This window comes from Felis catus, chromosome D2, assembly GCF_018350175.1.
Source record: "Felis catus isolate Fca126 chromosome D2, F.catus_Fca126_mat1.0, whole genome shotgun sequence".
Classification (NCBI taxonomy): domain Eukaryota; kingdom Metazoa; phylum Chordata; class Mammalia; order Carnivora; family Felidae; genus Felis; species Felis catus.
In genome coordinates this window covers 55,596,504-55,612,281 of record NC_058378.1, presented here as the reverse complement: position 1 = coordinate 55,612,281, position 15,778 = coordinate 55,596,504, and the positions used below count along the sequence as shown (strand labels likewise).

The following is a 15,778-nucleotide window of genomic DNA, read 5'->3' as shown; positions in this document are numbered from 1 at the left end:
GGAGTTACACAGGATATACAAAATCTGTCTCTATTATTTCTTATAACTGCATGTGAATCTACAAGTATCTCAATAAAAGTTTCAATTTATAAAAACTATTTCATATACAATTAAAAAAATTGAACCTCAGTATTATGACCATTGCAAAATTTCTTTTATTGTTTGTTGTGGGAAATGTAATTTATTCACAGAATAACGCCTGTTGAATGACTCATTTAAAAAAAAGCCTAATTACACAGATCAAAAATAAATGAGTGGAGAAAAGCTATATGAGGCAAACACTAATCAAAATAAAACTGATACAGTAATATCAATATCAGCCAAAATAATCTTTATTATGGATGAACATTATTACAGATAAAGAGGGTCATTAATGATGAAATAAATAATTCACTAGGAGCCTTTAACAATATTTTACTTGTATTAAAAAGCGTAGCCTTGGGGCGCCTGGGTGGCGCAGTCGGTTAAGCGTCCGACTTCAGCCAGGTCACGATCTCGTGGTCCGGGAGTTCGAGCCCCGCGTCGGGCTCTGGGCTGATGGCTCAGAGCCTGGAGCCTGTTTCCAATTCTGTGTCTCCCTCTCTCTCTACCTGTCCCCCGTTCATGCTCTGTCTCTCTCTGTCCCCAAAATAAATAAACGTTGGAAAAAAAAAAAAGCGTAGCCTCGAACAATATAAAGCAGAAGTTAAGAATAAAAGAGAAAATGACAATTCACAATCTTAGTTGTCAGGGATGCTTAAAGCACTTTTCTTAGTAACTGATACACCGAGGAGCCAAAATATTTGTAAATAGAATGTGTGAACAACATATGTAGCACCCCTTAACTATCAATTATGGAAATTGATGCACATTATCCCAAGGACATATGGAACATTTATAAAAATCAATCACATACTGGGCTACAAAGGAAGATTCAAAATACCAAAGAATTGATACCTTGGAGCATGGACTAGTCATCTATGGCCAGGAGGCCAAATCCAGCCTGCCATCTGTTTTTGCAAATAAACTGTTATTGGAACAGAGCCATACTCATTCATTTACATATTGTCTATGGCTGCTTTCACACTACAGTGGCATAACTGGATAGTTGCAACAGAGAATATATTAACCACAAAACTTAAAATATTTACTGTTGGCCTTTTACAGAAAAAAGTTTGCTGCCCACCCCCGCCCCTGCCTTGGAGAATGGGTTCTTCAACATTTATTTATTTTTGGGACAGAGAGAGACAGAGCATGAATGGGGGAGGGGCAGAGAGAGAGGGAGACACAGAATTGGAAGCAGGCTCCAGGCTCCGAGCCATCAGCCCAGAGCCCGATGCGGGGCTCGAACTCACGGACCGCGAGATCGTGACCTGGCTGAAGTCGGACGCTTAACCGACTGCGCCACCCAGGCGCCCCGGAAAATGGGTTCTTAGAACACAAAGTAATGTTAGAGATTAATAACACCCACAGAGAAACAGATGTTTGGAAGTTAAAAGTCACACTTGTAAATAAGTCAAAGATCAAAGAAGAAAGTCTAAATGGAGCTAATAGAATATATCAATGTCTGATATTGAAATGTGCATGTCAAATGATAGAATTCAGGTAAAGGGGAACTCGGAGAAATTTCAGCCTTAAAATGTTAGTATTAGAATGTAAGAAGGATTGAAAATTATGTGCCAAACACTCCCCTAAAGAAGCCAGAAAAGGATGATCAACTGATTTGTTAGGAGAGTGCCAAGACGGTTCTGTAGGGGAAAAACTAATTTTTTCAACAAATGGTGCTAGAAAAACTGGATATCCCCATGCAGAAGAATAAAATTGGACCCTTACCCCAGACCATATACAAAAATTAACTCAAAATGATTAAAGACTTAACTATAAGCACCAAAACTACAGAACTGTAGGTGTGAATAGATATAACATAGATATGAATCTTAGGTTATATTAGGCTGTAATTTCTCAGATATGGCCCAAAAAGCATAAGAAACAAAAGAAAAAATATGGATAACTTGGACTTCATCAAAATTTAAAACTTTCGGGGCGCCTGGGTGGCGCAGTCGGTTAAGCGTCCGACTTCAGCCAGTCGCTGAACTTGCGGTCCATGAGTTCGAGCCCCGCGTCGGGCTCTGGGCTGATGGCTCGGAGCCTGGAGCCTGTTTCCGATTCTGTGTCTCCCTCTCTCTCTGCCCCTCCCCCGTTCATGCTCTGTCTCTCTCTGTCCCAAAAATAAATTAAAAAAAAAAAAAAAACATTGAAAAAAAAAATTTAAAACTTTCGTGCTTCAAAGGACACTATTGTAAAAGTGAAAAGACAACCTACAGAAAATATTTATCAATCATATGTCTGATGAGGGTCTGGTATCCAGAATATATAAAGAATAATTATAACACAGTAAAAAGACAATCCAATTAAGACATAGACACAGGATTTGAAAAGACATTTCTTCAAAGGAGATATGCAAACGACTGATAAGAACATGAAGAGCTGTTCGGCATCATTAGTCATTAGGAAACGCACATCAAAGCCATAATGAGACGCCACACCACACCCGTTGGGATGGCTAAAATCAGCAAGCTTGACAATAGCAAATGTTGACAAGTATGTGGAAACACTGGAACCCTGGTATGTTGCTGAGGGGAAGCAGTCTGGTAGTTCTTTGGAGGGTTAAATATAAAGTTACTGTGTGACCCAACAATTCCAGTGTTTGGCATATACCCAAAAGAACTGAAAACATACTTCCACACAAAAACGTCTACGTTAATGGGCAAAATAGCATCATTCGTGATAGCCAAAAAGTAGAAACAACCCAAATGCCCATCCGCTGAGAAACGGATAAACAAATGTGGTATATCCACGCAATAGAATATTATTCAGCCGTAAGTTACAATGCGGGACTGATCGATGCCACAACACGGATGAACCCTGAAAATCTATTAAGTGAAAGAAGGCCAGACACAAAATGCCACATGCTGCATGATTCCATTTATGTACAATGTCTAGAATAGGCAAATCCATAGAAACAAAAAGTGGATTTACTGGTTGCCAAGGACTGGGCGGGGTGTTGGGGGGAGGGTAGGAATGGGGAGTGACTGCTAGTAGGTTTCTTTTTGCGGCGGTGAAAGCGTAGAGTTCTGCAGTGGTGATGGTTGCACAACTTTGTGAATATACAAAAAGCCACCAAGTCATATACCTTCAAAGAGTGTCTATTAGGGTGTGTGAATGATATCTCCAGTTTTTAAAAAAGAGAAGAAGATAGAAAGGAAACATCAGAATAAAATAAGTGAAAATGGAAGGAAGTAATAACATACGTAAAATTAATGAAATAATAAAAAAGGAAAGGGACCAACAAAATCAGAAGCTGATTTTTAGGGAAATGATGCAGAAACTAGAGAGCAAATGCTCCAAGTGAGAATCGTGAGGGAATCTGAGCAAGCAGCCTGAAAACAAAAGCTTACATTGTCTGAATGACCAAGAAAATGAATGTGGAGTCAGCTCTTTGGTTGCCATAGGTTTGAGCGATTTTATCCCACCTGTCTATCTCTGCTATTTCCGGGAGCCACACCTTGGACTCAGAACCTTAACAGAGCCTCCATTTCTTCCACACGTTTCTCTCTGAAAGGTCCAGCTGTGCCAAGAGACTGGGAGGAGTTGGGGATTTTCTGAGGCTCAGCTTTTTCCAGGGGGTTATCTTGCAAAGAGTTTATTTTCCCAGCATCACAGACTGGTTCACTCTGTTTGTCAGACTGGCCAAATCATTTTCAAACTTTACAACACTGATGGGTATTTCATCAGGGCAGGGGACTGGTTCAATAGTTTCCTCGGGTGTTCCCAGTGCTAAGAAGAGAGCACACCCCTAACTCGGCTCCTTCCCAAAGGATGCCTTGTCCGGGCAGCTTGAGTCTGAGGGTCTCTGGCTGCCCTTTGCCCCACAGGGCATGTTCAAGGCTTCCAACGAGCCAGACCTGCTTTCCTCAGAGGCCTGGCACCCTTACTAACACCCAGGGGTTCAAAACCCTCAACAGACCAAATACCCCCTGTAGAACACAGGTTCTTCACACCCCCCTTTTTATGGATTCATGAATAATACAGTCTTAACCATAATGTACAGAAGGAATTCAAGGCAAAGTAAATGGCAGCATGCCTCTCTTGCAGATGGCCAGGAAAATGCTATGCTTCTGCAGAGCCCCGGGACCTCGAATGCCAGAGCTGAGGCCTTTTCTCCGCGTGTCCGAAGAGCCACAACCTCGAGGGCAGAGAGGATATGGCCTGGAGGGGTCATCCCCTACGTCATCGGAGGGAACTTCACCGGTCAGTGGTCCCAGATGAGGCCTCCTTTGAGGCTGGGTGCTGTCTCCCTAGGTTGACGGTATCCTCCCAGGAAGAGTCCAGGTGGAATGGAGCAGACGCTGGGACCATAGCAGTCCTACCTGCTAATGCTCCATTGTGCACTAAGCCTGGGGAAGCTGCAGTCTCTGGTAGGGCTGTGTCTTCAAAGGTGGTCACCTAGTCCCCAAGGCTTCGTGCAGGGCGTGACATAGGGCCCTGGTCTTGAAATATAGGCAGAGGTTGCACAATGGGTATGTGAGCAAAGCCCTCCAGACAGAAGGAAGCTGTGAGTGGCTGCACAGGAAGGCTTACCTGTGTTCTGCCTGGATGAGAAATCTGGACCATCCCCCACCCCTGCAAGCACTCCACACGGTGACCAGAGTGGCCAACCCTGGCTGGGCTGTGGCACCTGCCAACAGTACACCCTGGGGCAAGTTACTTAACCCCTCCATGCCTCAGTCCCCTCTTATGCAAATGGGGATGATAATATTTTCTAATCCATAGGGTTGTTTTGAGAATTAAATGAGTTAATTTAGATAAAGCACTTAGAATAGTGCCTGGCACATAGTAATATTTGCTATTGGTATCATTATCTTTAAAACATGTATGTCAGCCAGTGGCTTCCCATCACTACAAATGAAGCTGAAACTCTTGACCATGGCCTCCAAGGCCCTCCTCCAGGCAGCCCTTGCCCCCTGTCCCACCCGGTGTCCTACCCTGTTCCTCCTCTCTTCTCCCCAGTCCCTGTGTGCTGGCCTCACAGGCACCTTTCCTTTTGGAACATGCCCATTTCATGGCTGCCCTAGCACACCTGCACTTGCCCTGTTTGCCTAGAACATTCTTTCGCCAGACCTTCTCATGGTTTCTTCTTATCACCGGCACCTCAGATCAGATGGCATGTCCCCCCCCCAAAGCCTTCTTTGCCTCCCTGATACCCCCAATACTCCCACGAGCCACTCACTCTCAGCACCCCACTTTCTAGTCTTTGTAGTACTTCCCATTACCTGAAATGCTTTGACTTTTATTTTGTTTGCCTGTTTTTTGTCTCTGCCCAATCGTTGTGGGAGCAGGGATCTTTTTTTTTTTTTTTTTTTTTTTGTCTTGCTTTCATTCCTATATCTGCAACACCTAGAACAGAACAGCAGTAGACATTCAACAGTTATGCCCATAGCGGGCCTGTGGCCAGTATTAGTCAAATGCCTGAGTGGAAAGCCACACGGAGCTGCCTCTTCCAGGCTCTCAATTCTGCCAGCACCTACAAGTCGGCCTCCTCCCTGCGGTTCTGTGGCTTCTGGGGGAGGCTGTTGATGAGGCAGCTGTCCCAGAGCCACTGAAAACCACTGATGGGTAAAGGCACTGTGAAGACGTGGATGACAGGGACCTGGGACCTGGCGGAGAGCACGGAGTGCCTCCGGGCCACCCCTCCTCTCTCCTGGCAGCGTCACTCATGAGACAGTAACCCAGGATGCTTGCCGGATACTTAAGTAGGTGCTGGTGATAAAAAGGCCAAGACTTCACCTCCAGGAGCTCCCAGTCCTACTGGGAGAAAAGGAGCATGCCTAATGGATTTGAATGTTGGAATTTTGACCAGCTACTCACCTTTGGTCTCTGGTGCTTACCCGTGTTCTTTCAGAGCTGGTGTGCTTTTCTGACCAAAGATGTATATAACCTTCATCAAAATCAGCTAACTTTATAGAGAGAATTTTCTTTATGTGGTGGTTTTTGTTATTCTGTAATTAGTGGGATTGCTATTTTGGTGAGTGCTTGAGCTATATAAACAATTTGAACTAAAAGTGTCAAGATGTAAAAAAAAAAAAATGGACAGCTAGGTGACTGTTTATTCTATATGTGTGCTTTTGGGGACAACAATTTGACCCCCACCCCCATGTCTTCCATGGGGGAAGCCTCCCCAGTGCTTTGTTTGTTTGCTTTTGGCAACAAGGTCACTCTAGAACTCAGAACCCACCCCTAATCATCATTTGTACTCCCCAAGCCACTATTTTTTTCTAGATCCTTCTCATTGTTTCTACCAAAATCAAAATAGTCTTCTTTATCTCAGGCTGATAGATTTTTTTAAAAGAATACTTACCGACTGCAAGTAACTATCAGCCACAGTTTACAGCTACTTTGTTGTTGCTCCCAGACAATTTACTTATTGTTCTACTTTTCAACACATTTCCGTTCAAGGAACTATGAGGACATGTTCAGAGAAAGTATGAAATCCATCTGTTTTCAAAGGCTTTGTAGAAAATGAGGCGCAAGGATCCACCAGAAGACACTGCACGCCCATGCAAAAGTAGCATGAATGTACATGAAAATAAACTTTTTAGAGCATATGGACATACACTCCTATAGATATAAAATAAAAAGAGGCTGCAGAATGCAGTACCGGTGAGCTCCTTCAAGAGCCTAAAATTTCCAAATTGAATAACCCGAGTAAGATTTTTCTAAAGCTTAATTAAGTACTTTCCCTTCACAGGACAAGTTGGGGAGCTTGGGATATTCTGACCATCTATTTTTACTCTCTTTTCCAATCCATAAGCCCTTACTGAGTTCTGGTGATTCGGGAAAGTTATATCCTTAGCAAGGGCGATCCTTATTCCTAGTGCATTTCTATCTTGAGTCACCCCAACAAGTTCTTTTGATCATTGGAACGAGTGTTGTAAGTCAGCACACCTTACAGCATCGAAGGAAGGCACGGACCTATCAGTGAAGTGATGAGCCTTGCCCTGTCATTTCAGGAAGCCAGAGAGCCATTTTTAAGCAGGCTATGAGACACTGGGAGAAGCACACCTGTGTGACCTTCATAGAAAGGACTGATGAAGAGAGCTTTATTGTGTTCAGTTACAGAACGTGCGGGTAAGTAAGTGAAAGCAAGGCCGTCTCAGAGGAATCAGAGGCAGACAGATGGCTTGTGAGTCTTGAGTTTTCTCTGTACAACCAAATCGTTCCAAGGAGCTGTAATAAGTAGCAATCTAGGGTTTGTCAGAAACTCCCCTTGCCATCAATGAACTCACAATCTGGTGACAAAGTAGGTGGGTCAAGAAGAAGACTCTAGGAAGACAAGGGGTCTGGATCTCCTGTCATGGGAGCAGTCGAAGGAATTGGGGGTGTTTTGTATGGAGCAGTGGTTCTGAACCAATTTGAGGTCAGCAATCCTACTGAGAACCTGATGAAGCTATGGGCTTCCTCATGACAGATATGCATTTATGCAAAACTCTGTGGGTAATTTTATGGGCTCCGTGGGCTTACAGACTTCCTCCAGAAAACACAACACACAATAAGATGCCTGGATTTTGATTAAACTTATCTGTTATGCCAATAAATGTAAGTGTGATATACTCTCTCACTGGAAGAAAAAGTTCCCCGTTCTGGTTCAAATACTTAAACCCAACTACATGGCGTATGCATGAAATGACTACTGGAAAAATGACCCAGAAAGGTTTACATGTAAAAGGAAAGAAGGCATACAGGCAAATGCTAACAAAAAGAACGTTGGGATCATAATTTTAGTTATAGACAAGGCCTTTTTTGTTTCATTCCTGTTTTGTTTTGTTTTTAAAGTCAGAAAGTGTTTTAAAAAAAAGGTGAGGCACTTCATAATGAGAAAGAGTACAAGCTACAGTGAGAATATAACTGTCATAAATCTTTATGCACCAAATAGCATAGCATTAAGAGTCATAAAGCAAGCCCCAGGGAATTCAAGGGGAAATTGACAGAAACACCAGCAGCAGGCGACTTTATTTCATTTCTGTCAACTCAAGTAGATCAATGTCAAGTTGACCAAAAAATAAGTAGAGATCTGTTGAGGACTGGAAAAATGTAATTAAGAGTTGATCCTATGGGTCTATCAGATTCGGCAGTCTGATAACACATCTTTTCTTTGTAAGTGCATGTTGAACATTTATAGACATTGTCCATCTATTAAGCATTAAGAACACCTCAATGAGTTCTCAAAGGCAGAAACAGCGTTAAAATAGGCTCTGATTACAAAGCAATGAAACTAGACATAATAACAAAAAGTAGAATGAACACGCCTGCATTACCTAGTAAATGAAAAGCTCTATTTTTTGTTTACAACTCTTAGATCATAAAGAATTCAGGATTGATATTATAAGATGTCAAGATAATAAAAGCCCTGCAATTCTAAATTAAAGAGCTATGGCTAAACCTCTGTGTGTGTGTGTGTGTGTGTGTGTGTGTGTGTGTGTGTATCCCAAGAGCCCACATTGAATTAAACTGATAATTCTAGAAGCATTTCTGTTAGAATCAGGAACAAGGCAAAGGTGTTCATGATCACCACAATTATTCTACATATTTTGGGAAATACTAGCTAATATAGTTAAATAAGAGAAGGAAATACATATGACAAGTATCAGCAGGAACAAGGCAATGTTTGCATTGTTTGAAGTTAATATGACCGTGTCTAAAAACCCAGAAAAGCAATTGAGAAACTACTAGAAACAAAAGGAGACCCTATTAAGGTGACTCATTACAAAAGTAGTAAACAAAAAATTACTTTTCCTTATAATGAAACAATCGGATACACTTCTGTAATAGGAAAAATATCACTTTAATAGAGACATAATAAATAATATCTCTAAGAATAAACCTAATAAAAATGCAAGAATGCTCCAGACCTGTAAGAAGAAAATGCTAAAACTCTAAGGACACTTAAAAAAAAAAGTAAAAATGGAAATGCATACCACTTCCTGGTATGGGAATATTCAACATTGTAAAGATGCAGAACTCCCTAAAATAACCTATAAAAGCATGCCATTTGGATTCAGACATCTACATTTATGTATATGTGGGCATATGTGTATATATATTTCGACAACTTAAATAAATGGCACTAGAGATTATCTGGAGGAACAACCATGTAGAAATAACCAACAGAGAAGGAGAGAGACAGAGACAGAGAGAGGGAGAGAGAGACTGAGGCAGAAAGAGGGATATATATATATATGTATAGAGAGAGAGAGAGAGAGAGAGAGAGAGAGAGAGAGAGAGAATAAGAAGAAAGAAAAACAGAGGGATATATATACATATATATATATATAGAGAGAGAGAGAGAGAGAGAGAGAAAGGACACAGGGACAGGGGGATGGAGGTATGGAGGGGATTATGGGGAGTGGTCTGATGGTCTGTTCAAACATCTAGGATTTAAAATGCAAATGAAGTTAGTAATAATTAAAACCATTTGGAACAGAACAAAAGAGTTTAAAGTGCATATGCCTATACATGAATTTAGGTAGCATCTTAAATGAGTGAGAGCTGGATTAGTCATTTGGGATATTTTAATACTGAGATAGACAGCTTGTTGTGAAAAAAATAAAGCTGGATTCCTACCTCACTTCTTACATCAAAATGATTCTAGCCGGATCAAATATAGTAAACATTTTTAAAAGGAAAAATAAAGAAATGAAAAGAGATGTAAAAATTATTTTGAAAATTTTATTATTTTATTATGAGAGAAGCAAGAGTGGATTTTATTGATGATCCTGGCAGGTAGATGGCCTTTCCCAGCAGGATGTAGGAAAGTGAAGACATTCCATACATTGAAATTTAAAAATTATATGTGGTGTAGACAAAACCAAGACAATACATAAACAAAAAAGCAAACTGAGAAACAAAGTGAGAAAAATATCTGCAATACATTTGACAATCAAAAGACTTGTTTCCTTAATTCACAAAGGGTCCTTATATATCATCCGTAAAAAGATGGACAGCCCAAAAGAAGATGGGGAAAAGAGGTGATCACATAGCTCACAAGAAAAAAATACAAATGTCATAGAAAACATGGAAAACTCTCCAATCTCGATACACTGAAATACCATTTTTCACCTATCCAACTGACAAAAAGAATTTGGTAAAGCCAGTGTTGGCCAGGTTGTATGGAAATAGGGCTTTTAAATATATCATTGGTGGGCATAGAAGTAGACCCAACATTTGGGGATTGCAGTTTGATAGTATCTATCAAATCTCAAATGTATGAACCCGTTTGTCTCTCAATCCCAATGCTACAAACAGGAGTCCGACCATTTATTTGTTTTGCTTGTTGTTATTTGTTTGTTTTGTCTTCCTCTCCCATAAGGCTTTGTTTAACTAATAAAAATTGGAATCAGCCCAAATGTACATTAATAGGAGTCAGATTAAAGAAAATTTAGTACTTTGTTGCTTTGAAAAGAATGAAGGAAGTCTGTATGCCTTGTTATAAAAAGATCTCTACATTAAGGAGGAAAAAAGGTAAAAATTAAGGATGATGTACATAGTGCATTTTATAATAAAAAGTATACGTATCTAATTTTTCTGAAGGATATCCAAGAAACTGTTAACAATGGTTATCTTTGGATGAAGAGATTAGAGATGGGGGTGAGAGACTTAATACTTGACTCTTTTGAACACATACTTTTAAAAAATGTTTATTTACTTTTTAGAGAGAGAGAGCACACAAGCAGGGTAGGGGCAGAGAGAAAGGGAGAGACAGAATCCCAAGCAGGCTCCTCACTGTCAGCCTAGAGACCAACGTGGGGCTCAAACCCACGAACCATGAGATCATGACCTTTGCCTAAATCAATCGTCAGACACTTAATTGACTGAGCCACCCAGGCGCCCCAGAACACATATTTCTTTTAATGTTTGATAGACGTTAGCTGGGTGATAGAGGTGGTGGGGTTGTGGGCCATGTTTATTTCTTTTCTTATACCTTTCTATATTAGGAATAATATATAATAATATGTTAGGAATAAATGTTACTTGAAAAAGCAATTTTGCCCAGAAGGGGAGTCATTTCTAAGGCTTCTCTGATAAGGGTACCATGCTTTACAGAAACTCAGCTGACTCCTTTCCTCGTCATCAGAGGTGATTCAGGAGAGACTTGGGGGTGCAGGGTTGGGGAGGGTATGGGCTTTATTCCAGGAAGAGAAGCCTTATCTTCTTTGGGTTCTCAAGTAGATCCGTGACCACCAAAAAGGAGAACAATTTTTGGAGGGAATTTCTGTATTGGGAGGTAACTTGGACAATGAACGTGCTTTCAGCTCTGAATATCTGTTTCTTTTAGATTAGCGTGTGTGTGCGCGTGCGTGCATGTGTGTGCGTGCACACACACACACGTGCACGTACACACACAATCACACACATGGGGAAGGGCATTAGACTCTTCCTATTCTCTGAGCGGCTGACCTGGGTATTTCTGCTACTGTCCAGCTGTTGTTCCTATGTTGGGCGTCGAGGAGGAGGCCCGCAGGCCATATCCATTGGGAAAAACTGTGACAAGTTTGGCATTGTGGCACATGAGTTGGGCCATGTGGTTGGGTTCTGGCATGAACACACTCGGCCCGACAGAGACCAGCATGTCACCATCATCAGAGAGAACATCCAACCAGGTAAGGAGCCAGTACCGAGTCTGGAAGCCACTGGCCAGGAAGGTGGCATCCCCTGGGTCAGGCAGGGTTAAAGGAGAGGGGTTTCAGGGACCCGACGAATGCTCATTCGTTAAGTAAGGAGGCAGCAGCCCTACTGTGCAGACATTTGTTGTTAGCACTGCCACTGTTATTTGTGGCCCTTCCTGGGAGGTCATCTGCCATAGCTTCTGGTTACGGCAGAAACGAAATGACTTTTCATGTTGTAAAAGGACAATGAAATCCAACTCCATTTCCTAAAAGGAACAGAATGGACCAGAGTAACTGTTGCAGGATCAAGGCTGAGAAGCCAAAAAAAAAAAAAAAAAAAGAGTTCTCCTGGTTGCTTTTATGAGAGTCACTTTTGCTGACTTCAGCAACACATCCTTTTGAAACTAAAATACAATTAGGACACAAATACATGTAAAAGTAGTATTTTGGCCTGGAAATGTTCTGCCCCAAGGCAGGTAGTGTCTAGACTAAAACAAAACAAAACAAAACAAAACAAAACAAAACAAAACAAAACAAAACAAAAAACAAACAAACAAAACACCCCACTTCTTATATTAAATAATTTTATATAGAAGTCTATGTTGAACATGAAAGTAACTGGTTGAATAATATGTTTGCCTTAAAATGCTTTCAAGGGTCTGAATTGTGAACTATTTAGGATTGAACTTAACTCTTTGATTTTACTTTTGTTCTTTAGTAGCAAGATCAGAGATTTTTTTTTCTAAGTTTTTGAACGATCAGATTAATATCGAACCTGCCTACAAACTTAGTATAAGAGTTTCCAGGGGCACTTGGGGAGGGGTTGGGTGGTGGGTTGGAAAACAGGGCTGTTTGAAGTTTCAAATTTCCAGTCTGTTAAAAACAATGAGAACGACCACAACCCTGTTATTTGGGCTAACAGAGCTCTCAGAAGTTGCTATGGGCCCTCCTTCTCCCCCCTCTGCCTCCTTTCAGGTACCTGCCTTGGTTTTCAAAGGCCTTAACAGAGTGTTGTGTCACAGGTCAGGAGTATAATTTCTTAAAAATGGAAGCTGGGGAAGTGAGCTCTCTGGGAGAAACGTACGACTTTGACAGCATCATGCACTACGCCCGGAACACCTTCTCAAGGTCGGAATCTATGCTTATGCCTCATCTGTGTTTTACTGTGCCTGCCGCAGGCTCGGGTCGGATTCCTGGAGGTCTGCAGAGAGTGGGTCTCTGCATGCTCTTAGCACAGTTGGCCTGTCTGTCCTTGAAATACAGTGGCCTCTGGGCTGCAGTGAAATATAATCTAATCAGGTTCCCGCTAATAAGATTGAATCCCATTGTGAAGCTGGTGTTCCATCATGCCCTAATGTCACAAGCAGCAAACTGGAAAGGGGAAATTATCTAGAGGTTGGCCGGGATAATAACTTAGGGGCTCTGTGTAAAATTTCCAGTGGGTGGGGGAGTCTTCCAAAGCACGTCCTTGATGTAAGCCTGGTGGTGCTAACCAGTTCCCTTAAAGAGGTGTGGTTTATTGAAAGCTAGACCATATGAGAGCTGGGGGAGTTGTAAATCGTGGATTCATTTTAGAGGTGAAGAAAATGAGGCTCCAGCCAGCTCGAGGGCACACAGGTAGCTGGGGTCAGAGTGAGAACAAAGGTCCAGGTTTCCCGCCTGCTGGTCACACTTGATGGGAGCTGGTGTACCCAAGTATAGCTGGGGCCAGTGATTTACAGCCGGCATTGGTAGGATCTGTTTTGATGAGTTATTGCTGTGCTGGACTGGGTGTGAAGTATTTCCAATATTTCCCTTGCTTCTAGACCATATGCATGTTGTGCATATAGAAGTGTCCCCCAACTAATCCCAGTTTTGTGGGTGTTTCCACTCTTGAGTTAGAGGAGATACAAGGCATATGTTCTCTCACTTGCCACTTTTTTCTCAGTTTCGTCTTAAAACCAGCTTGTTTGCTTTCTATTTATCTATTTAATTACTCAAAAACAAAAGGTTCGATTGGGTTTCCAGCATGTACACAGGACAAGAAACAAGTAAATGAGGAAACTTGAGGATGGGGGAGGGGAAAATAAGGGTAGATAGCTGCATGGAAGCTTGGAATCAATTGCCTATTCAGAATATATGCCAGAAAGTCATGCACACTTTGGTCAGACTGGCAGCAAATCCTGCCCTGTGCTTCTTAGCAGTTATTGCAAGGAAGGAAACAATCCATTTCATGAGTCGCCATGTCCATAAAGATCAAAAGAAACCATTCCTTCAGGAGACACACAGCTCTTGGGAGTGTACCCAGGGCTCATTGGCTCTTGGGTAAGCCTGCTGAAAGCATGCTGTTGATGAGGTCATGGAACTGCGGGAAAGAGTATCCAAACCTCAGCATCCCATGTTCCCAGATGTAGCGGGAAGGTGGTGCTGTCCCTCTGGCCACACAGCTGATTTAGTTATGGCCACCATCCTGCACCCAGGGGGAATCTCTCCAGAGCTCTAATAGGTGGAGTTTTGTCAACGTCAGCATCTTTGAACAACTGGCATGGGAGTGACTGACCCTGTTTTCATTACTCTTCTCCTGGCTCCTTGGCAGAGGATATGAGGTGCACCATGAAATGAAGAGACCACTGGACTGAGAGTCAAAGACTGGGTTCCAGGCCTCGTGCTCTCATGCACCGTGCTATTGAGGGAGGTATAGACAGTAGTTAGGGATGGCTTTGTGCTGGGTCAACTCTCCACGTCCTTGGGCATCGGTTTCCTCATAGGAGGGTTGGACTAAATGTTCTTTGAGCCCCTTCCAGCTCAAACATTTCCTGTTGTAATTTCTTAATCAGTGCAGGTGGGCAAGGCACTGACAGATGTTTGCATTCATTGCCATGTGGACATTTGAGGCTTCCTCTTCCATGTTGGGAAAGGAGACTTCGAAGGACCTACTCTGGGGGTTTGTTGGGGGAGTCGAAGAGACAATGGGTGGGCAGGATGACAGCCCACCATGAAAGGTCAGAGCAGGGATGCTTGGGTGTGGGGGCTGGGCTGCCTTGAGGGTTTGGGAAATGGTGTAGGAAAATTTGGGCCACAGTACATCAGCCCCAGAGATGGCAGGCTGCTGAGTAGAGACAAAGTGTTGATTTTGTAGAGAATCACTGTCAAGTTGGCCCAAGTGAGAAGGTTGTACTTTGGGTCTTGTTTCCATAGCTGTCATGACTCTTCATATTGCTTTATAAGTTGTCTATTAATTATTCTTATAAATTAATCGAATCCTATGTACCTGTTACATCCTCCTCTGGCTCACTAGACTGAGATCTTTGAGGGCATCCTCTTCTCTCGTCTCCAGCACCTATCACAGAGCCTAGCACAGAGTAGATATTCAATAAATATTTCTTAAATGAAAAAATTAATGGGTGAATCAAAGGAGACAGGGAGATCTGCAATGCTGGACTTGGTGAGGGAAGAAATTTCCATTATCGTCATTGCATTTCTGTCCACATATCCACAAATGTGGTGGTCACTTCATAAGGAGAATCTACAGGCGTCTCCTGTTCAGGGGGGGTTGGGGATGAATTACTTCCAATGGGCTATAGGAACTGCACTGTCTCATTGGTGCCTGCCATGTGCCAGTTATTAGGAAAAGCTCTGAAACCAAAGACCAAGGCAAGAATGCAGTGTCTTCTGGGACCAGCATTTCTTTTCTTGTTTTTCTTTTAAGAAAAATCTTTTTTTTTTCCTGTGATCTCTAGCTCATAATGCCATCCCTGTCACCCCTCAAAGAGATAGCCATTAACAACACTGTTGTCATTGTGGAGCAGTTTATCAGCACTGACCAGTAGAAGCCCATGGACCAAACCCTTGAAATGATAGTTCCCCACCAAGAGTACCCAGAAGCCCTCAGAGGGAGATTGGCGAGGGGCAGCACATGGGTGTGATAGGCGGCTATGTAGAAACACAGCAGCTCCCATGAAGGCTTGGAAGGGAGGCAGACTTCTCCTTCTGCTACCATGATGTCATCTATTGCCTCAGAAGAGTCTACCCCCAAATGTCATGGTTTATAACAGCAACTTATTTTTTGTGACATTGTGGGTCACTCTGGCTCATTC

The 15,778-nt window shown here is 42.3% G+C and overlaps 1 protein-coding gene across 1 annotated transcript in view; it reads left to right on the top strand.

Moving 5' to 3' along the window:
• The window catches only part of TLL2 (tolloid like 2), a 128,263-nt gene that overhangs the window by 67,893 nt on the left and 44,592 nt on the right, over positions 1-15,778 (top strand). The window contains exons 4-7 of the mRNA XM_023240792.2: positions 4,135-4,290; positions 7,050-7,167; positions 11,518-11,696; positions 12,725-12,830. Of these exons, the coding sequence (XP_023096560.1) occupies positions 4,135-4,290; positions 7,050-7,167; positions 11,518-11,696; positions 12,725-12,830 (559 nt within the window). The remainder of the gene's footprint in view (positions 1-4,134; positions 4,291-7,049; positions 7,168-11,517; positions 11,697-12,724; positions 12,831-15,778) is intronic.